The sequence below is a fragment of the Leuresthes tenuis genome, unplaced genomic scaffold (genome assembly GCF_036924035.1).
Source record: "Leuresthes tenuis unplaced genomic scaffold, fLeuTen1.0.hap1 SCAF_6, whole genome shotgun sequence".
Classification (NCBI taxonomy): domain Eukaryota; kingdom Metazoa; phylum Chordata; class Actinopteri; order Atheriniformes; family Atherinopsidae; genus Leuresthes; species Leuresthes tenuis.
In genome coordinates, this window is record NW_027325360.1 from 617,644 (window position 1) to 640,166 (window position 22,523).

At 49.5% G+C, this 22,523-nt stretch overlaps 2 protein-coding genes across 3 annotated transcripts; both read left to right on the forward strand.

Moving 5' to 3' along the window:
* Positions 1-5,431, forward strand: LOC140309299 (uncharacterized). Its single transcript, XM_072387121.1, has 3 exons — positions 1-130; positions 217-323; positions 3,612-5,431. The coding sequence occupies exons 2-3, from the start codon at positions 217-219 to the stop codon at positions 4,291-4,293; spliced, it is 789 nt and encodes a 262-aa protein (XP_072243222.1). The 5' UTR covers positions 1-130; the 3' UTR covers positions 4,294-5,431.
* A 6,351-nt stretch (positions 5,432-11,782) lies between these two features.
* LOC140309298 (WD repeat-containing protein 5-like) lies at positions 11,783-22,405 on the forward strand. Of its 2 annotated transcripts, XM_072387119.1 has the most exons (13): positions 11,784-12,120; positions 14,142-14,250; positions 14,811-14,884; positions 14,979-15,068; positions 15,147-15,236; positions 15,330-15,413; positions 16,014-16,069; positions 16,995-17,041; positions 17,120-17,195; positions 17,623-17,656; positions 19,859-19,933; positions 21,767-21,854; positions 21,942-22,405. In XM_072387119.1, the coding sequence occupies exons 1-13, from the start codon at positions 12,043-12,045 to the stop codon at positions 22,040-22,042; spliced, it is 1,002 nt and encodes a 333-aa protein (XP_072243220.1). In that variant the 5' UTR covers positions 11,784-12,042; the 3' UTR covers positions 22,043-22,405. The 2 variants fall into 2 exon arrangements, with proteins under 2 accessions (XP_072243221.1, XP_072243220.1); XM_072387120.1 differs by lacking the exon at positions 21,942-22,405 and having other exon boundaries at positions 11,783-12,120; positions 19,859-19,967; positions 21,734-21,813.
* The last annotated feature ends 118 nt before the right edge of the window (positions 22,406-22,523 follow it).

The window sequence follows — 22,523 nt, forward strand, 5'->3', positions numbered from 1 at the left end:
CCTGATCTGCTGAAGTATCCACACCTCCACATCATCCATCTGAGGACCCGAGAGCTCCCGCCACCCGAATCTCTTCTCTTGAACTTGTTTTCGTGTTGTTTGGTCTCCAGCTTTGGAAACAGCAGTGAAGGTGAGAAACTTTCAGTCATCTTGAGTCATCAGGCGGTTGTTTTCTGCTCAGTTGAGGCTTCAGAACGATGTGTTGGGCTCCTGCAGATGCGTCTCCTGCCCTGGATGACGCTGCTGGTCCTGCTGTCTGGACGCCGGCTGTCTGCGGTCAACGTGAACTGGCTGACTCAAGTTGTTAAAGCCGTCAGGACAGAGTGAGTTGTGACTGCGTTTCATCTCAAAGACTCTTCTCACATGCAGGTTTGAACTTGTTTTAAGTGGAAAGGTCATCTGTCCACCTGCAGCTGATCAGTTATCTCACCTGAGAGGTTCTGTCCTTAATGCAGAACTTCACCTGAAATAAAGTCCTTTTGCAGAGCAGCAGAGGGATTTTTACCTCGTGTCATCCTCTGCCATCTTCATCATTTCACACATATCACTATCAACATTTTCATTTCTAAACTGTAAAAACCAAGAAGTTAAATACAAAAAAATATTTATAGATGTTAATCATCTAGATTTTCAATTAATGGGAAGAAATTGACAAAAAAAGTGTTGTCTGAAGCTTATTTGAACTGATTCTAAACGGCAACACTTTTGTCATCAGATTTAAACGAAATAACAAAGAAAATATAAGAATAAACACAACCAGACCTCATCTTTTAGAATTTTCACCACAGTCTTAGTTTCCCTCTGACAGGTTTGTCCTGAGTTTCCTGTTTTGAACATCTGAGTACAAATCGTTCTCTGAATACAGTTTGAGGGAGATGATTTCATTCCTTGTAGGTATTCAGTGTTGAGCTCAGCTAATTCTTTTTATCATTCCTTTACCTTTCTCCACAGGACAGGTAGTGAATTAATCATGTCTAAGTGTGTAAGTGTGACGCATGAATCTGTGAACCAGAATAAGGTGTCAGCTTTCCCTTTTTTTAAAAAGAAACACGCAGATTTCTGGTGAGTTTTGGTTAAAACAATCTGACAGGCTGAAAAAACAGGAAGTAAATAATTAAAGACCTTTCTAATCCACAGTTTACCAGAGAGAAATACTCTAATCTTTGTCTTCTTTATCTTTAGTTAAAAAGCAGAACTGAATACTTTTATTTCATCCCATCAGAAGCTTAATGTGATTGTTTCTGTAAAAAGTTGCACAAACTTTTCCGTTTCTTTCATCATTTTAGTTTCACAACTTTCATTCAAACAAATCAAACACTTTGAGTCTATGAACTCTGATTATTATCATCATTTTCTTTATTCTGTGTTTATTCCTCTCATTCACAAGCAAATTGTGTTTTTTGTCAAACTGGACATTTTATGATAAGATTTCACTGTGTTCGGGCAGCTAGCAGCTAGCTTCAGTCTTTAGCAAATTCAGTAAAATTATTTACAAGATGAATGACAGGCAGAAGTCAGACGCTAATAACTAGAAGCCAGTATTAGTCTCAAAATATGTTGGCCTATATGTGTCAATCTGGTACAGATATGACACTTACAGACACTATCTCTGCTGTTAGATCTCATCAGAACTCTGGCTGCAGGGTTTTGGATCAGCTGGAGGCTTTTCAGAGAATCTGTGGGACAGAACAATAATAAGGAATTACAGTAGTTCAGTCCTGAAGGAACAGATGCATGGAGCAGTTTCTCTGCATCACCCTGAGACAGGATGGTCCTGATTTTAATGATATTACGAAGGTGAAAGAAGGCAGAAACCTGTTTTATATGTGAGTCAAAGGACAGATCCTGGTCAGAAATAACTCCAAGGTTCCTCACTGTAGGACTAGAAGCCAAGGAAATACCATCTAGAGTAACTATATAACTAGACAATTTCTCCCTGAAGCGCTCAGGTCCAAAGAGAACAACTTCAGTTTGTCTGAATTTAGAAGCAGAAAGTTCTGAGTCATCCAGGTCTTTATGTCTTTAAGACAGGCTTGTAGTCTGACCAACCTGTAGGTTTCATCTGGTTTCATAGATAAGTACAGCTGAGTATCATCAGCATAACAATGGAACTTTATGCCCTGCTGTCTGATAATGTTACCTAATGGAAGCATGTAGAAAGTAAAAAGAATCGGTCCAAGCACAGAACCCTGAGGAACTCCATGACTTACTCTGGTGTGTGAGGAAGATTCTTCATTTACAAGAACAAACTGGAATCTATCAGATAAATATGACTTAAACCAGTCTAATGCAGTTCCTTTAATCCCAATAACATGTTCAAGTCTCTGTAACAGAATGCTGTGATCGATCGTATCAAATGCAGCACTGAGATCCAACAGGACAAGCACAGAAACAAGTCCGCTATCAGAGGCTCAGAGGAGATCATTGGTAACTTTCACCAGTGCTGTTTCTGTGCTATGATGCACTCTGAATCCTGACTGAAACTCTTCAAACAGATTATTTCTGTGTAAATGATCACAAAGTTGAGCTGCAACTATTTTTTCAAGAACTTTGGACAAAAAAGGGAGATTGGATATAGGTCGATAATTAGCCAACACTTCTGAATCAAGAGTAGGTTTTTTAAGTAAAGGTTTAATTACAGCAACCTTAAAAGTCTGAGGAACATATCCTATCAACAAAGACAGATTCCAATATGGAAGTATTGATTAAGGGGAAAACCTCCTTGAACAGTCTGGTTGGGATTGGGTCTAAAATACAAGTTGATGGTTTAGAAGAGACTATTGCTGTTGTTAGCTCAGAAAGATCAACTGGACAGAAGCCGTCTGAATACAAATCAGGTTCTAAAGATACTTCTAAAGCTGCTCTACTTGATGATACATCAGTGATGATAGTGGGAAGGATTCCATTAATCTTCTCTCTGATAGAAACAATTTTATTGATAAAGAATCTCATGAAATCATCACTGCTGAGAGTTAAAGGAATACATGGCTCAACAGAGCTCGGACTCTTTGTCAGCCTGGCAGCAGCGCTGAAAAGAAACCTGGGATTATTCTTATTCTCTTCTATCAATAATGAATAATAAGCAGTTCTAGCTTTACGAAGTGCTTTCTTATACGTTATTAAACTATCTTTCCAGACTAATTGAGACTCTTCTAAATGAGAGGAACGCCACTGTCTCTCCAGCTTTCTTCAGTCTGCTTTAAAGCAGCTGTGAATTATACCAGCTATATAAATATAGGATCAGTTTTGGCACCATACTCACTTACCTGAGTTAGTGTCGGACTGGACTGTAGCAGCCTTACAGCGTACTACCATAAATTGGTATGATGTGAAAGATCTTTCTTCCTCTATGGTTCCCCCTGCAGGGACCAAACACCATGTTATAAGAACTAAGCTCCTTGTTTGTTTGATTTGAAACGACCAGATGCATGAATGTGTTGCAGAGGCCACGCAAAGCAACAATAAAGCCAAACAGTTTGGTGCAGGGCAGGAAACCCAAGAACTGGTGTCAGTTTCAGGCTGATGGGCCTCAAAACAAGTCAGAAGCAGGGAGTCCACAAACGTCTCCGGGGTCAGTGAAGTCATGTCACAGCTTTCTGTTATTTCCTCAGGTACAGAATTGCCGGTCAGTTCTGTCTGGCTGCCAACATCCCACTGAACCAGAACCAAGGAAGTCTCAGCCAGATCCTGCAGAACAACCGGTACCAGCAGTTTTCAGACACACTTGAAGAGGGTAACGTGTACGAGAGCGACAGCATTATTGTAGCCAAGCACACAGCAGGAGACCCCATACATGCAGAGAAGCAAGTTCTGTCAAAATTACCAAGACTGAGACGCAACAGGCAGGGAAACTTCCTGTTCGTGTACTCCTACCTCTCCCCGTGCCGTAAGTGTACCGACTGGAACCAAAGGTACAACATCGTCAGAACTTTGTACCATTCTGTCTTAGACTGGACTGATGCTGCCTTTGTTTTTACAACGGTTTATAGTCAGCCCCCAGGCGCCCCCGCCGTCACAAGAGAAGTTCTGGAAAATTCACTTATTGATCTGGGAGAATCCATGGGGGGTCTGAACAAAGTGTATCGCTGTTATGGAAATCCACAGTTAGTGTGTCACAGCTGCTCCGTACGGGGCGAGGCCTCAGAGGTCTGTCTCAGTAACAATGCTGGACAGGGTGGAAGCAGCAGAAAGAGAAGTCAGAGCAGCAGCAGCAGCAGCAGCAGCAACATCAGCAGAAAGAGAGTCAAAGTCGAGAGTCCGAGCCAGAGCAGACGGGGCAGCACCAGCGGCTGAACACCGGTTAGAGCTCAGGGTCTGATCAGCGCGGTCACTAAATCCGATCCATAGAAAACATGCTTTGAATGCTTTCCTTCCTGCTAACCTTTCCCTCCTGATGCCTGAGCTGCATCCATCCAGACTGAATCAGCTGTGAAACACAAGCCAACAACACCTCTACTGAGAGAGTTTCCATCCATCCATCATCTTATCCGGGGGTCGGGGGGCAGCAGCTTTAACAGAGAAACACAGGCCTCCCTGTCCCCGGCCACTTCCTCCAGCTCTTCCAGGGGCCCCCGAGGCGTTCCCAGGCCAGCCGAGAGACATAGGCTTCCCTGGGGTCTCCTCCCAGTTTCTAACTCAGCAAAACCCCACAAACCAAATCTCATCCATTCTAAATCATCTTCACTCCACTGAAATGTGCTGTTAGGAAAGTTTCAATCTGATCAAACTCATTTGGAACAAGTCTAAAAGAACAGGTTGAACCATTTCTAAAGTTCTTCAGAATTCAAACGTTTTTGGATGAAAATCTGTTTCAGTCCAGGTTAGACATCTAGTTCAGGAATGAAACAGCTGTTTCTCTGACACTGAAGCACCTCCCACCACAGATCGAACGTTGGTTAGAAACATGTGAGGTTCCTCAAGGCTCCATCCTGGGCCCGTCCTCTTTTATTTTTTATTTTTAGAGGACATTTTCTCCTCGATTTCTTTGTAGATGATGTTGAATTCTATCTAGATATCTAAATTCAAATTAAACATTGACCTGAAATGACCAAGCATGAAAATATCCTGAATCTTAAAGCCAGAACCAGGTAACTGCACCTGCTTGTATGTGGAAGTGGTCGGCTGTCTGAAGCTGGTGTGGGCAGCAGGTGGCGCTGCAGACTGGAGGAGGCAGAGCAGCTGACAGGAAACTAAACCTGGATGAAGAAAACACGAGTTTATTCTTTTTTTAAAAATTCAGGATGTTTTTTAATCTTTGTTTCCATAAATCTGCATGAAAACTGTTGGCAGCCTGATTTCATCCTCAACATGTCACAGTTTTTCTTTGACTTATTTTAAGTTTCCTTCTCTAAATGAACCTCGTTGGAAGTGTTGATGAGCTGCAGATGATCAGGATGCCTGATGCTCAGCTGACTGAATGTGATGTTATCTGAGGTGGGATTAAACCCGGAGACTTTATGATGACTCTGGTTGCTTCTTTTTCTGAATAAACGCAGCTTCAGCATCACACTGTCTGTCTGTTTCTGTTTTTAACACCGGAGCTCAGCAGGAAGCGCTGACACGAGCTTGTTATTCGAATCTTATCTCAAACAGCTGTTTGACAGCTGCCAGGTGACCCAGTCGGGTGATTCTCACGAAATTGCATTTTGACGTGTCTGTAAGGATTTGATAGCCTAAACGACTAAAACAATCAAACTTTTGTATTATATATAAAACTATGGTATGTACTAATTGTAGGACTACTGTTGTCATTGCATTTGATGGATTACTCTATATTTTATGACAACATTTCAACCTTAAAATTCATTACCGTAACGTGGCTTTTATTTTTTATCTCAAACCCAAAATGATCACAATACATCCCCATAATTTAATATACATATGAATAGAAAAAAATATTGGGGTTATACCCTTTAACTAGCAGTGTTATCACTTTGGGCCAAGTATTTGTGAATAATTATTTTCTGGGCAAAATACATGTGTCCAGAGCATGAACAATTCATTTCCGTAACACTGATATTTGGCTCCATTAAAATCCTTGTGTTCCAATAAATAGTTTTTTTTATCCCATGATGCCTTGTGTGGAGGAGAAGTTTCAAAATGGCTACCAGGTAAGATCATCTTTCAAGTTCTTCCAGTAGATATGTTAAAAATTGTAATTATATACACCCTTTGGCACACTACTACTGTTCATTACCGTAACAGGGTATATTTGAAATAGTTTTGTAGATAATTATGTTATATTCTGTGGAAAAGTAACTTAAATAGAGCCAAACTGTTAGTGAAAATATTTCTGCCCAGTCATGCTAGCTATGCTAATTAATGCTATCAACATGGAACTGCCATTCATTACCATAACGCTCTGCATTCATTACCGTAACATATGCAAGGCTGTTACGGTAATGAAATGAAGTGTTACGGTAATGAATTATGTATGTATAATCAGGGCTACAAATTTTGTGGTTCGTTATCTAGGGGTTATACTGTACTGTAGCAGCATGCCTTCTCATATCTACTAGCTACCGAGCTAGCTGTAGCCATTTTAGCTAATACTTTTTTTTTTCCATTAAAAATTCATAAAAAATTACAGGGTCCCTTAATTAACATTATTTAGTACATTTTGAAGCATTAATTAACTGTTTACAGCTATATTAGCAATTCCATCCATCCATCATCTGCAGCTTATCCGGGGGTCACGGGGGCAGCAGCTTTAACAGAGAAACCCAGACCTCCCTGTCCCCGGCCACTTCCTCCAGCTCTTCCGGGGGACCCCGAGGCGTTCCCAGGCCAGCCGAGAGACATAGTCTCTCCTGTGTGTCCTGGGTCTTCCCGGGGTCTCCTCCCAGTGGGACGGGCCCAGAACACCTCCCCAGGGAGGCGTCCAGGAGGCATCCTAACCAGATGCCACCTCATCTGACTCCTCTCTGGAGGAGCAGCGGTTCTACTCCGAGCCCCTCCCGGAGGACTGAGTTTCTCACCCTATCTCTAAGGGAGACCCAGACACCCTGCGGAGGAACCCATTTCGGCCGCATGTATTCGCGATCTCGTTCTTTCTGTCTCTCCCCACAACTCATGACAATAGTTGAGGATGGGAACGTAGACTGACCAGTAAATAGAGAGCTTCACCTTCTGGCTCAGCTCCTTCTTAACGACGGGTCGGTGCAGAGCAACACTGCAGACGCCGCACCGATCCGCCGTCAATCTCACGCTTCATTCGTCCCTCACTGTGAACAAGACCCCGAGATACTTGAACTCCTCCACTTGGGGAAGGATCTCATTCCCGACCTGGAGAGAGCATTCCACCCTCTTCCAGCTGAGAACCATAGTCTCGGATTTGGAGGTGCTGATTCTCATCCCAGCCGCTTCACACTGGGCTGCGAATCGCTCCAGTGAGAGCTGAAGGTCACGGCCTGACGACGCTAACAGAACCACATCATCTGCAAAAAGCAGACACCCGATTCTGAGGTCGCCAAATCGGACACCCTCAACGCCCTGGCTGCGCCTAGAAATTCTGCCCATAAAAGTTAGGAACAGAATCGGTGACAAAGGGCAGCCTGACGGAGTCCAACTCTCACCGGAAACGTATCCGACTTACTGCCGGCAAAGCGGCCCAAACTCTGACATCATACAGAGCACCTGCCATTCATTTTCAATGTAAGCTGGCGTCGATGAGCGGCCGGCGTTGTGAGCTTCATGAGCTTCAAAAGTTGAGAAAGGCTCAACTTTATGCAAATGAGCAGTGACACGACACGATGACAGCCAATTGGGAACGATCTGGATTCCGAAGGTGGAAAAAAAGCAGAAAACAGCAGAGCGCAAACACAAAGAAACACTAAGAAGGCCCAGAGTACGATCCACGGTGAAAGAGGGAACCAATGTACGGATGGCTTATTATCTGCTAGTTGCTATACATATAAGCCCCGCCCCTTTGGCCGCCTCCGGCTTGTCTTCCGGCGGCAGAAGAAGTAGAAGCTCACGGCGCTTTTGGTGTGAGCCCCCGGTAAAGTGTTACCATATTAGAAATATACTTGTGTCAAGACCGTCGGGTTAAAACAGTCGGGTTAAACCGTCGGGTTAAAACCGTCGAGTTAAACCGTCGGGTTAAACCGTCGGGTTAAAACCGTCGGGTTAAACCGTCGGGTTAAAACCGTCGGGTTAAAACCGTCGGGTTAAAACAGTCGGTTAAAAACAGTCGGGTTAAACCGTCGGGTTAAAACAGTCGGGTTAAAACAGTCGGTTAAAAACAGTCGGGTTAAACCGTCGGGTCAAAACTGTTGAATTAAAACCGTCGGGTTAAAACTGTCGAGTTAAACCGTCGGGTTAAACCGTCGGGTTAAACCGTCGGGTTAAAACCGTCGGGTTAAACCGTCGGGTTAAAACCGTCGGGTTAAAACAGTCGGTTAAAAACAGTCGGGTTAAACCGTCGGGTTAAAACAGTCGGTTAAAAACAGTCGGGTTAAAACAGTCGGTTAAAAACAGTCGGGTTAAACCGTCGGGTTAAAACAGTCGGGTTAAAACAGTCGGTTAAAAACAGTCGGGTTAAACCGTCGGGTTAAACCGTCGGGTTAAACCGTCGGGTTAAAACCGTCGGGTTAAAACAGTCGGTTAAAACAGTCGGTTTAAAACAGTCGGGTTAAAACCGTCGGGTTAAAACAGTCGGGTTAAAACAGTCGGTTTAAAACAGTCGGGTTAAAACCGTCGGGTTAAAACAGTCGGTTTAAAACAGTCGGTTTAAAACAGTCGGTTAAAACAGTCGGGTTAAAACAGTCGGTTTAAAACAGTCGGTTTAAAACAGTCGGGTTAAAACAGTCGGTTTAAAACAGTCGGTTTAAAACAGTCGGTTAAAACAGTCGGGTTAAAACAGTCGGTTTAAAACAGTCGGGTTAAAACAGTCGGTTTAAAACAGTCGGGTTAAAACAGTCGGGTTAAAACAGTCGGTTTAAAACAGTCGGTTTAAAACAGTCGGTTAAAACAGTCGGTTTAAAAGAGTCGGTTAAAACAGTCGGTTAAAACCGTCGGGTTAAAACAGTCGGGTTAAAACCGTCGGGTTAAAACAGTCGGTTTAAAACAGTCGAGTTAAAACAGTCGGTTTAAAACAGTCGGTTAAAACAGTCGGTTTAAAACAGTCGGTTAAAACAGTCGGGTTAAAACCGTCGGGTTAAAACAGTCGGTTTAAAACAGTCGAGTTAAAACAGTCGAGTTAAAACAGTCGAGTTAAAACAGTCGGTTTAAAACAGTCGGTTAAAACAGTCGGGTTAAAACAGTCGGTTTAAAACAGTCGGGTTAAAACAGTCGGTTAAAACAGTCGGGTTAAAACAGTCGGTTAAAACAGTCGGGTTAAAACAGTCGGTTAAAACAGTCGGTTTAAAACAGTCGGTTTAAAACAGTCGGTTTAAAACAGTCGGGTTAAAACCGTCGGTTAAAACCGTCGGGTTAAAACCGTCGGGTTAAAACCGTCGGGTTAAAACCGTCGGTTAAAACCGTCGGGTTAAAACCGTCGGGTTAAAACCGTCGGGTTAAAACCGTCGGGTTAAAACCGTCGGTTAAAACCGTCGGGTTAAAACAGTCGGGTTAAAACAGTCGGTTTAAAACAGTCGGGTTAAAACAGTCGGTTTAAAACAGTCGGGTTAAAACAGTCGAGTTAAAACAGTCGAGTTAAAACAGTCGAGTTAAAACAGTCGGTTTAAAACAGTCGGTTAAAACAGTCGGGTTAAAACAGTCGGGTTAAAACCGTCGGTTAAAACAGTCGGTTTAAAACAGTCGGTTAAAACAGTCGGGTTAAAACAGTCGGTTTAAAACAGTCGGGTTAAAACCGTCGGTTAAAACAGTCGGGTTAAAACCGTCGGGTTAAAACAGTCGGTTTAAAACAGTCGGTTTAAAACAGTCGGTTAAAACCGTCGGTTAAAACAGTCGGGTTAAAACAGTCGGTTTAAAACAGTCGGGTTAAAACAGTCGGTTTAAAACAGTCGGGTTAAAACCGTCGGTTAAAACAGTCGGGTTAAAACCGTCGGGTTAAAACAGTCGGTTTAAAACAGTCGGTTTAAAACAGTCGGTTAAAACCGTCGGTTAAAACAGTCGGGTCAAAACAGTCGGGTTAAAACAGTCGGTTTAAAACAGTCGGGTTAAAACCGTCGGTTAAAACAGTCGGGTTAAAACCGTCGGGTTAAAACAGTCGGTTTAAAACAGTCGGTTTAAAACAGTCGGTTAAAACCGTCGGTTAAAACCGTCGGGTTAAAACAGTCGGTTTAAAACAGTCGGTTAAAACCGTCGGTTAAAACCGTCGGGTTAAAACCGTCGGTTTAAAACAGTCGGTTAAAACCGTCGGGTTTAAACCGCCGGGTTAAAACGGTCGGGTTAAACCGTCGGGTTAAAACCGCCGGGTTAAAACGGTCGGTTTAAAACGGTCGGTTAAAACCGTCGGGTTAAAACCGTCGGGTTAAAACCGTCGGGTTAAAACCGTCGGGTTAAAACCGTCGGGTTAAAACCGTCGGTTAAAACCGTCGGGTTAAAACAGTCGGTTTAAAACAGTCGGTTAAAACAGTCGGTTTAAAACAGTCGGGTTAAAACAGTCGGTTTAAAACAGTCGGGTTAAAACAGTCGGGTTAAAACCGTCGGGTTAAAACCGTCGGGTTAAAACCGTCGGGTTAAAACCGTCGGGTTAAAACCGTCGGGTTAAAACCGTCGGGTTAAAACCGTCGGGTTAAAACAGTCGGTTTAAAACAGTCGGTTAAAACAGTCGGTTTAAAACAGTCGGGTTAAAACAGTCGGTTTAAAACAGTCGGGTTAAAACAGTCGGGTTAAAACCGTCGGGTCAAAACAGTCGGGTTAAAACAGTCGGTTTAAAACAGTCGGGTTAAAACAGTCGGTTTAAAACAGTCGGGTTAAAACCGTCGGGTCAAAACAGTCGGTTAAAACAGTCGGTTAAAACTGTTGAATTAAAACCGTCGGGTTAAAACTGTTGAATTAAAACCGTCGGGTCAAAACAGTCGGGTTAAAACAGTCGGATTAAAACCGTCGGATTAAAACCGTCGGGTTAAAACTGTTGAATTAAAACCGTCGGGTTAAAACCGTCAGGTTAAACCGTCGGGTTAAAACAGTCGGGTTAAGACCGTCGGGTTAAAACAGTCGGATTAAAACAGTCGGATTAAAACAGTCGGATTAAAACCGTCGGGTCAAAACTGTTGAATTAAAACCGTCGGGTTAAAACCGTCAGGTTAAACCGTCGGGTTAAAACAGTCGGGTTAAAACCGTCGGGTTAAAACCGTCGGGTTAAACCGTCGGGTTAAAACAGTCAGGTTAAAACCGTCGGGTTAAAACAGCTTTTGGACTTTGTTTCCTCTCAGCGTGGTTTGGTATCCCGAATGCTTCAGAAACATGTTACAATACATTGTTATATTTATATTTTATCCGTCTATTTTTTAAATGTGGAATGAAAAGGGACAAAAAAAAAACACAACAAACATTGTTCAAATATATCATAAAGTGACAATAAAAGTTACATAAAACAGCCTGTGGAGGGTTCTCAGCTTCCTCAGGGCTGCTATTGTCCATCAGTTCTGCAGAAATGTTCAACTAAAGGAGGTGATTTATTGTGTGCTTAGTGATTAAGAGTAACTAAATGGTACTTTTGTCATTGTTGGACCAGGTTCTGGTGCATATATGAGGTTCTGGGACGTATAACTGGAATTATGGAGAAATAAACTAATTCAAATATGTCAAAAAGTAGAACAAATGTTTTAAAGAACGCGTCTTTATTTTGATCCTCGTCACTCGCCTTATGTATAAAGTTTCGTTGTCGCGCCTGCGCAGTAGCGGCTAGTGCGCTGTCCAGCACATTTTGGAGTAGAAAACTGATTCGGAACCAGTCAGAATCTGGTTCCGGTGGTTACTGGGTCACCAGTTCTGACCCGGAACCTGCACCAACTTCTGAGAGGCTGCAGTTAGATCATTTTTAGCCTCGGCGGCTAGCTAGCTGTAGCTCCGAGAATCAAAACAAACGGAAGCTAACGGAAGCTAAAGGCTAGCAGCAGAGAGCTGCGCAACATGGCGACAGAGGAGAAGAAACCAGAACCAGAACACACCAAACAGCCCCCGTCCTCCTCTTCAGGGGCCGGCAGCAAGGTGAGGCAGCCGGGCTGAGTTCCTGCCGGGGATCCGGTCAGTTTCCAGCCCAGTTTCAGCTTAAATATACAGCTTCAATCAGAACCACCCCAGGACCTGGGCCTGGGCCCGGGTCAGCATGTAAACACCTTCAGTCAGAACCACCCCAGGACCTGGGCCTGGGCCCGGGTCAGCATGTAAACGCCTTCAGTCAGAACCACCCCAGGACCTGGGCCCGGGTCAGCATGTAAACACCTTCAGTCAGAACCACCCCAGGACCTGGGCCCGGGTCAGCATGTAAACACCTTCAGTCAGAACCACCCCAGGACCTGGGCCCGGGTCAGCATGTAAACGCCTTCAGTCAGAACCACCCCCGGACCTGGGCCTGGGCCCGGGTCAGCATGTAAACGCCTTCAGTCAGAACCACCCCAAGACCTGGGCCCGGGTCAGCATGTAAACACCTTCAGTCAGAACCACCCCAGGACCTGGGCCCGGGTCAGCATGTAAACACCTTCAGTCAGAACCACCCCAGGACCTGGGCCTGGGCCCGGGTCAGCATGTAAACGCCTTCAGTCAGAACCACCCCAGGACCTGGGCCTGGGCCCGGGTCAGCATGTAAACACCTTCAGTCAGAACCACCCCCGGACCTGGGCCCGGGTCAGCATGTAAACGCCTTCAGTCAGAACCACCCCCGGACCTGGGCCCGGGTCAGCATGTAAACACCTTCAGTCAGAACCACCCCCGGACCTGGGCCCGGGTCAGCATGTAAACGGCTTGAGTCAGAACCACCCCAGGACCTGGGCCTGGGCCTGGGCCCGGGTCAGCATGTAAACACCTTCAGTCAGAACCACCCCCGGACCTGGGCCCGGGTCAGCATGTAAACGCCTTCAGTCAGAACCACCCCCGGACCTGGGCCCGGGTCAGCATGTAAACGCCTTCAGTCAGAACCACCCCAGGACCTGGGCCCGGGTCAGCATGTAAACGCCTTCAGTCAGAACCACCCCCGGACCTGGGCCCGGGTCAGCATGTAAACGCCTTCAGTCAGAACCACCCCAGGACCTGGGCCTGGGCCCGGGTCAGCATGTAAACGCCTTCAGTCAGAACCACCCCAGGACCTGGGCCCGGGTCAGCATGTAAACACCTTCAGTCAGAACCACCCCAGGACCTGGGCCTGGGCCCGGGTCAGCATGTAAACGCCTTCAGTCAGAACCACCCCCGGACCTGGGCCTGGGCCCGGGTCAGCATGTAAACGCCTTCAGTCAGAACCACCCCAGGACCTGGGCCTGGGCCCGGGTCAGCATGTAAACGCCTTCAGTCAGAACCACCCCAGGACCTGGGCCCAGGTCAGCATGTAAACACCGTCAGTCAGAACCACCCCCGGACCTGGGCCTGGGCCCGGGTCAGCATGTAAACGCCTTCAGTCAGAACCACCCCCGGACCTGGGCCTGGGCCCGGGTCAGCATGTAAACGCCTTCAGTCAGAACCACCCCAGGACCTGGGCCTGGGCCCGGGTCAGCATGTAAACACCTTCAGTCAGAACCACCCCAGGACCTGGGCCTGGGCCCGGGTCAGCATGTAAACGCCTTCAGTCAGAACCACCCCCGGACCTGGGCCTGGGCCCGGGTCAGCATGTAAACGCCTTCAGTCAGAACCACCCCAGGACCTGGACCTGGGCCCGGGTCAGCATGTAAACACCTTCAGTCAGAACCACCCCCGGACCTGGGCCCGGGTCAGCATGTAAACGCCTTCAGTCAGAACCACCCCAGGACCTGGGCCCGGGTCAGCATGTAAACGCCTTCAGTCAGAACCACCCCAGGACCTGGGCCTGGGCCCGGGTCAGCATGTAAACACCTTCAGTCAGAACCACCCCCGGACCTGGGCCCGGGTCAGCATGTAAACGGGGTATTTTTCAGGTTGTAGCTCCTGAACTCTGAACCAAAGAAATTTTTGAAAAAGCTTCTGTTCCTTTAACTGGACCGGGTTCTGGATGCTAGGCTTTGTCTGTCTGTGTTCTGAAAGGTTCTGGATCATTGTGCTTCCAGGCTAACCCGACCAAACCAAGCTACACGGTGAAGTTCACGCTGGCCGGACACACCAAGGCCGTCTCCTCAGTGAAGTTCAGCCCCAGCGGGGAGTGGCTCGCCAGCTCCTGTAAGGCGCCGCCCACAGACACAAACATGCACGCCCGAACTTTGACCTGGCGCTCATGCACACGGCTGCAGCCACGTGTGACAGCTGGTGACATCACAAACGAACAGAACCAGGTCAGACATGCGGCTGAAGCCGAGACTTGACCCGACACCCTGACATCTGCACAGTCTCAGACTGAAGCTTTAGCACAGACCACACACATTATTTCCCATCATGCACCTGGTGGCCAGATTCTTCTGAGGTTATTTCCCATCATGCACCTGGTGGCCAGATTCTTCTGAGGTTATTTCCCATCATGCACCTGGTGGCCAGATTCTTCTGAGGTTATTTCCCATCATGCACCTGGTGGCCAGATTCTTCTGAGGTTATTTCCCATCATGCACCTGGTGGCCAGATTCTTCTGAGGTTATTTCCCATCATGCACCTGGTGGCCACACCATCAGAATCAGTTCTCACTGTTGACACTGGGTCAGAGCATGTTTGTTCCAACCACTCCTGAACACACCACAGCCCCACACTGATGATGATGATGCGGTAACCATGGTAACATCTCTGTGCAGCTGCTGACAAGCTCATAAAGATCTGGGGAGCGTACGATGGGAAATTTGAGAAATCCATCGTGGGACATAAGCTGGTGAGAAGCCCTCCTCCTAGTCCTGGTTCTAAGTTCTGACCCGTGTCAGCTGGGGTCGGAGGTTCTGGTTCTGATCCCGGTTTTCTGTGTGCAGGGTATCTCTGATGTCTCCTGGTCCTCAGACTCCAACCTGCTGGTCTCTGCCTCTGATGATAAAACCCTGAAGATCTGGGACAACAATTCTGTAAGGCCCAGAACTATAATGTGGGACCAGAACTTGGAACCTGGGCCTGGACCGACTGTGTTCTGTGTGTCTCTCCAGGGGAAGTGTCTGAAGACGCTGAAGGGTCACAGTAACTATGTGTTCTGCTGTAACTTCAACCCTCAGTCCAACCTGGTGGTGTCTGGATCGGTAAGCAGTTAAACATGGACCTGGTCCGCTTTGGTCCTGGTTCTGATCAGTTCTGGTCCTGGTTAAACCGTCTCCCTGGTTTTGTCTCCACAGTTTGATGAAAGTGTTCGTATCTGGGACGTGAAGACAGGAAAGTGCCTGAAGACTCTGCCGGCTCACTCTGACCCCGTCTCTGCTGTAAGTCCTGACCTCTGACCCCGTCTCTGCTATAAGTCCTGACCTCTGACCCCGTCTCTGCTGTAATCTCTGACCTCTGACCCCGTCTCTGCTGTAAGTCCTGACCTCTGACCCCGTCTCTGCTGTAAGTCCTGACCTCTGACCCCGTCTCTGCTGTGAGTCCTGACCTCTGACCCCGTCTCTGCTGTGAGTCCTGACCTCTGACCCCGTCTCTGCTGTAAGTCCTGACCTCTGACCCCGTCTCTGCTGTAAGTCCTGACCTCTGACCCCGTCTCTGCTGTAATCTCTGACCTCTGACCCCGTCTCTGCTGTAATCTCTGACCTCTGACCCCGTCTCTGCTATAAGTCCTGACCTCTGACCCCGTCTCTGCTGTTAATCCTGACCTCTGACCCCGTCTCTGCTGTAAATCCTGACCTCTGACCCCGTCTCTGCTGTTAATCCTGACCTCTGACCCCGTCTCTGCTGTAATCGCTGACTTCTGACCCCGTCTCTGCTGTAATCTCTGACCTCTGACCCCGTCTCTGCTGTAAGTCCTGACCTCTGACCCTGGCTCTGCTGTGAACTCTGACCTCTGACCCTGTCTGTCTCTGTGTCTTCAGGTTCACTTCAACAGAGACGGCTCCCTGATCGTCTCCAGCAGCTACGATGGTCTCTGGTACGTCTCACTCAAACACACTGAACCCAGAATGAAGACCGATGTTCACCTGCCTGTCTCTCTCTCTGTCTGTCTCTCTCTCTGTCTGCCTGTCTCTCTCTCTGCCTGTCTCTCTGCCTGTCTGTCTCTCTATCTTTCTCTCTCTCTGCCTGTCTCTCTCTCTGCCTGTCTGTCTCTCTGCCTGTCTGTCTCTCTGCCTGTCTGCCTGTCTGTCTCTCTGCCTGTCTGTCTGTCTGCCTGTCTCTCTGTCTCTCTTCCTATCTCTCTCTCTGCCTGTCTCTCTCTCTCTGCCTGTCTGTCTCCCTGCCTGTCTATCTCTCTGCCTGTCTCTCTGCCTGTCTGTCTCTCTGCCTGTCTGTCTCTCTCTCTGCCTGTCTCTCGTTCTCTCTGCCTGTCTCTCTGCCTGTCTGTCTCTCTGCCTGTCTGTCTCTCTATCTTTCTCTCTCTCTCTTCCTGTCTCTCTCTCTGCCTGTCTCTCTCTCTGCCTGTCTCTCTCTCTGCCTGTCTCTCTGCCTGTCTCTCTGTCTCTCTTCCTGTCTGTCTCTCTGCCTGTCTGTCTCTCTATCTTTCTCTCTCTCTCTGCCTGTCTCTCTTTCTGCCTGTCTGTCTCTCTGCCTGTCTGTCTCTCTGCCTGCCTGTCTCTCTTCCTGCCTGTCTCTCTTCCTGTCTCTCTCTCTTCCTGTCTGTCTCTCTGCCTGTCTCTCTGCCTGCCTGTCTCTCTTCCTGTCTCTCTCTTCCTTTCTGTCTCTCTGCCTGTCTCTCTCTCTTCCTGTCTCTCTCTCTGCCTGTCTCTCTCTGTCTTCCTGTCTCTCTCTCTTCCTGTCTCTCTCTCTGCCTGTCTGTCTCTCTGCCTGTCTCTCTCTCTGCCTGTCTCTCTTCCTGTCTCTCTCTCTGCCTGTCTGTCTCTCTGCCTGTCTGTCTGCAGCCGTATCTGGGACACCGCCTCAGGACAGTGTCTGAAGACCCTGATTGGTGAGTGGACCCTCCTGCGTGATGATGTCAGCGGTCAGTCGTGGCTCCTCCCCCTCTAACATGACTCTGTTTCCTCAGATGACGACAACCCTCCCGTGTCTTTTGTCAAGTTCTCTCCAAATGGAAAATACATCCTGGCTGCTACGCTGGACAAGTCAGTATCACTCGGTGTCTTTATTCCGCTGCAGATATGAAACCGACCAGAGGCCAGTTGGATCCGGACTGTCAGGGTCCAATAATGCTTTAACCCTCTGGGGTCTGAGCCCGTTTTGGTTCTAACTGAGTTTGCCCATGCTTGAATTGATAAAATACCCCCAGTTCTCTTTGGAGGTCCGTGTGGGACATGGACCTCACTTCGTTTGGTGGTGGTACCAGGGCTCGGTTCTGCTAACTCCCACAGTTGGCTTCAGTGATCGCTCCCCGCCTCCCGTGATAAATATTTATTCTACCAACTTGAAGCTGTCGTAGCTCCGGTTCCCGTGTTAAAGTCAAATAAAAACCAGAGGGTTACGAGGTCCAGAACCTTTTTATCTGAACCAGATGATGTCAGAGCTTCTGTAACCGAGTTCATTGTTTTCCAGCACGCTGAAGCTGTGGGACTACAGCAAAGGAAAGGTACCGTCTGTCCCCACCCGTCTGTCCCCACCCGTCTGTCCCCACCCGTCTGTCCCCACCCGTCTGTCTCCACCCGTCTGTCCCCACCCGTCTGTCCCCACCCGTCTGTCCCCACCCGTCTGTCCCCACCCGTCTGTCCCCACCCGTCTGTCTCCACCCGTCTGTCTCCACCCGTCTGTCCCCACCCGTCTGTCCCCACCCGTCTGTCCCCACCCGTCTGTCTCCACCCGTCTGTCCCCACCCGTCTGTCCCCACCCGTCTGTCTCCACCCGTCTGTCCCCACCCGTCTGTCTCCACCCGTCTGTTCTCACCCGTCTGTCCCCACCCGCCTGTCCCCACCCGTCTGTCTCCACCCGTCTGTCCCCACCCGTCTGTCCTGTTCTCACCCGTCTGTCCCCACCCGCCTGTCCCCACCCGCCTGTCCCCACCCGTCTGTCTCCACCCGTCTGTCCCCACCCGTCTGTCTCCACCCGTCTGTCCCCACCCGTCTGTCCTGTTCTCACCCGTCTGTCCCCACCCGTCTGTCCTGTTCTCACCCGTCTGTCTCCACCCGTCTGTCCCCACCCGTCTGTCTCCACCCGTCTGTCCTGTTCTCACCCGTCTGTCTCCACCCGTCTGTCCCCACCCGTCTGTCCCCACCCATCTGTCCCCACCCGTCTGTCCCCACCCGTCTGTCTCCACCCGTCTGTCCCCACCCGTCTGTCTCCACCCGTCTGTCCTGTTCTCACCCGTCTGTCTCCACCCGTCTGTCCCCACCCGTCTGTCCCCACCCATCTGTCCCCACCCGTCTGTCCCCACCCGTCTGTCTCCACCCGTCTGTCCCCACCCGTCTGTCCCCACCCGTCTGTCTCCACCCGTCTGTCCTCACCCGTCTCCACCCGTCTGTCCCCAACCGTCTGTCCCCACCCGTCTGTCCTGTTCTCACCCGTCTGTCTCCACCCGTCTGTCCTGTTCTCACCCGTCTGTCTCCACCCGTCTGTCCCCACCAGTCTGTCCCCACCCGTCTGTCCTGTTCTCACCCGTCTGTCTCCACCCGTCTGTCCTGTTCTCACCCGTCTGTCTCCACCCGTCTGTCCCCACCCGTCTGTCTCCACCCGTCTGTCCTGTTCTCACCCGTCTGTCTCCACCCGTCTGTCCCCACCCATCTGTCCCCACCCGTCTGTCTCCACCCGTCCGTCCTGTTCTCACCCGTCTGTCCCCACCCGTCTGTCCCCACCCGTCTGTCCTGTTCTCACCCGTCTGTCTCCACCCGTCTGTCCCCACCCATCTGTCCCCACCCGTCTGTCTCCACCCGTCCGTCCTGTTCTCACCCGTCTGTCCCCACCCGTCTGTCCCCACCCGTCTGTCCTGTTCTCACCCGTCTGTCTCCACCCGTCTGTCCCCACCCATCTGTCCCCACCCGTCTGTCTCCACCCGTTTGTCCCCACCCGTCTGTCCCCACCCATCTGTCCCCACCCGTCCGTCCTCACCCGTCTGTCCTCACCCGTCTGTCTCCACCCGTCTGTCCCCACGCGTCTGTCTCCACCCGTCTGTCCTGTTCTCACCCGTCTGTCTCCACCCGTCTGTCCCCACCCGTCTGTCCCCACCCGTCCGTCCTCACCCGTCTGTCCTCACCCGTCTGTCTCCACCCGTCTGTCCTGTTCTCACCCGTCTGTCTCCACCCATCTGTCCCCACCCGTCTGTCTCCACCCGTCCGTCCTCACCCGTCTGTCCTCACCCGTCTGTCTCCACCCGTCTGTCCTGTTCTCACCCGTCTGTCTCCACCCGTCTGTCCCCACCCGTCTGTCTCCACCCGTCTGTCCTGTTCTCACCCGTCTGTCTCCACCCGTCTGTCCCCACCCGTCTGTCCCCACCCGTCTGTCTCCACCCGTCTGTCCCCACCCGTCTGTCTCCACCCGTCTGTCCTGTTCTCACCCGTCTGTCTCCACCCGTCTGTCCCCACCCGTCTGTCCCCACCCATCTGTCCCCACCCGTCTGTCTCCACCCGTCTGTCCCCACCCGTCTGTCTCCACCCATCTGTCCCCACCCGTCTGTCTCCACCCATCTTTCCCCACCCGTCCGTCCTGTTCTCACCCGTCTGTCCTCACCCGTCTGTCTCCACCCGTCTGTCCTGTTCTCACCCGTCTGTCTCCACCCGTCTGTCCTGTTCTCACCCGTCTGTCTCCACCCGTCTGTCCTGTTCTCACCTGTCTCTCTTTTCAGTGTCTGAAGACGTACTCGGGTCATAAGAATGAGAAGTACTGCATCTTCGCCAACTTCTCCGTCACAGGAGGAAAGGTGAGAGTGAGAGACTTACTGAGCATGTGCAGACCTTTCAGTCTCTGACCTCTGACCTGTCAGTATCTGACCTGTCAGTCTATGACCTCTGACCTATCAGTCTCTGACCTCTGACCTATCAGTCTCTGACCTGTCAGTCTCTGACCTGTCAGTCTCTGACCTCTGACCTGTCAGTCTCTGACCTCTGACCTGTCAGTCTCTGACCTGTCAGTCTCTGACCTGTCAGTCTCTGACCTCTGACCTATCAGTCTCTGACCTGTCAGTCTCTGACCTGTCAGTCTCTGACCTCTGACCTGTCAGTCTCTGACCTCTGACCTGTCAGTCTCTGACCTGTCAGTCTCTGACCTCTGACCTATCAGTCTCTGACCTGTCAGTCTCTGACCTCTGACCTGTCAGTCTCTGACCTGTCAGTCTCTGACCTCTGACCTATCAGTCTCTGACCTGTCAGTCTCTGACCTCTGACCTATCAGTCTCGGACCTGTCAGTCTCTGACCTCTGACCTGTCAGTCTCTGACCTGTCAGTCTCTGACCTCTGACCTATCAGTCTCTGACCTGTCAGTCTCTGACCTCTGACCTGTCAGTCTCTGACCTCTGACCTATCAGTCTCTGACCTGTCAGTCTCTGACCTCTGACCTGTCAGTCTCCCACCTCTGACCTGTCAGTCTCTGACCTCTGACCTGTCAGTCTCTGACCTGTCAGTCTCTGACCTCTGACCTATCAGTCTCTGACCTGTCAGTCTCTGACCTCTGACCTGTCAGTCTCTGACCTCTGACCTGTCAGTCTCCCACCTCTGACCTGTCAGTCTCTGACCTGTCAGTCTCTGACCTGTCAGTCTCTGACCTCTGACCTGTCAGTCTCCGACCTCTGACCTGTCAGTCTCTGACCTCTGACCTGTCAGTCTCTGACCTCTGACCTTTCAGTCTCTGACCTCTGACCTGTCAGTATCTGACCTGTCAGTCTCTGACCTCTGACCTATCAGTCTCTGACCTGTCAGTCTCTGACCTCTGACCTATCAGTCTCTGACCTGTCAGTCTCTGACCTGTCAGTCTCTGACCTCTGACCTGTCAGTCTCTGACCTGTCAGTCTCTGACCTGTCAGTCTCTGACCTCTGACCTATCAGTCTCTGACCTGTCAGTCTCTGACCTGTCAGTCTCTGACCTCTGACCTGTCAGTCTCTGACCTCTGACCTGTCAGTCTCTGACCTGTCAGTCTCTGACCTCTGACCTATCAGTCTCTGACCTGTCAGTCTCTGACCTCTGACCTGTCAGTCTCTGACCTCTGACCTGTCAGTCTCTGACCTGTCAGTCTCTGACCTCTGACCTATCAGTCTCTGACCTGTCAGTCTCTGACCTCTGACCTATCAGTCTCTGACCTGTCAGTCTCTGACCTCTGACCTGTCAGTCTCTGACCTGTCAGTCTCTGACCTCTGACCTATCAGTCTCTGACCTGTCAGTCTCTGACCTCTGACCTGTCAGTCTCTGACCTCTGACCTATCAGTCTCTGACCTGTCAGTCTCTGACCTCTGACCTGTCAGTCTCCCACCTCTGACCTGTCAGTCTCTGACCTCTGACCTGTCAGTCTCTGACCTGTCAGTCTCTGACCTCTGACCTATCAGTCTCTGACCTGTCAGTCTCTGACCTCTGACCTGTCAGTCTCTGACCTCTGACCTGTCAGTCTCCCACCTCTGACCTGTCAGTCTCTGACCTGTCAGTCTCTGACCTGTCAGTCTCTGACCTCTGACCTGTCAGTCTCCGACCTCTGACCTGTCAGTCTCTGACCTCTGACCTGTCAGTCTCTGACCTGTCAGTCTCTGACCTCTGACCTCTCCCTCAGTGGATCGTGTCCGGTTCTGAGGACAGCCTGGTTTACATCTGGAACCTGCAGACCAAAGAGATCGTGCAGAAACTGCAGGGACACACAGGTGTGAGCTCAACATGTTACTGAGGCCTCAGCTGTGGTGGTTCTGGTTCTGACCCACTCAGAACTCTGTCTGGTTCTGTCTCAGCAGATGTGGTGATTTCCACCGCCTGTCATCCAACAGAAAACATCATCGCCTCGGCCGCGCTGGAAAACGACAAAACCATCAAACTTTGGAAAAGTGACTGTTAGACAGAAGGAGACCAGCAGGTCCAGAACTCAACTGGACCGGTTCTTTAGGTCCATCTGAACGGCCGAATCATTGATCCGTTTATCTCACTGCTCTGATGGGGCCGGAGGAGGTGGAGGAGGTGGAGGAGGTGGACCTCGCCATCTTCAGAACCCTCCATTGGCTGAACACACAGAACCAAAGTGTCAGATTTTGACTGGGTTCTGTTCAAGGGTCGGGTTCACTGTTCTGACCCGGCAGAGCAGGAACCCGAAGGACCACATGAACTTATATTTAAATGAATAAATCTTCTTGGAGGCTTTAAATCATCTTAAATCTGCACTTCCTGTCCCTCTCTTTCACAATAAAAGCTCCCATGTGTTGCATTTCTGTTCAGACTTTTATTGTCAAAAACAAACTTTTCTGTTTTTGGATAAAATCATGAAAACAATCCGGATGTGTCTTAACTGACTGATGATGTCACTATGACGTCCGTCCCCAACC

Coding starts and splice junctions, on each gene's coding strand:
- LOC140309299 (XM_072387121.1), top strand. CDS start 217: ATGCGTCTCCTGCCCTGGATGACGCTGCTGGTCCTGCTGTCTGGACGC. Junction 324..3,611: donor GTTAAAGCCGTCAGGACAGA/GTGAGTTGTGAC, acceptor TTATTTCCTCAG/GTACAGAATTGCCGGTCAGT.
- LOC140309298 (XM_072387119.1), top strand. CDS start 12,043: ATGGCGACAGAGGAGAAGAAACCAGAACCAGAACACACCAAACAGCCC. Junction 16,070..16,994: donor AGCAGCTACGATGGTCTCTG/GTACGTCTCACT, acceptor GTCTGTCTGCAG/CCGTATCTGGGACACCGCCT. Junction 21,855..21,941: donor GAAACTGCAGGGACACACAG/GTGTGAGCTCAA, acceptor CTGTCTCAGCAG/ATGTGGTGATTTCCACCGCC.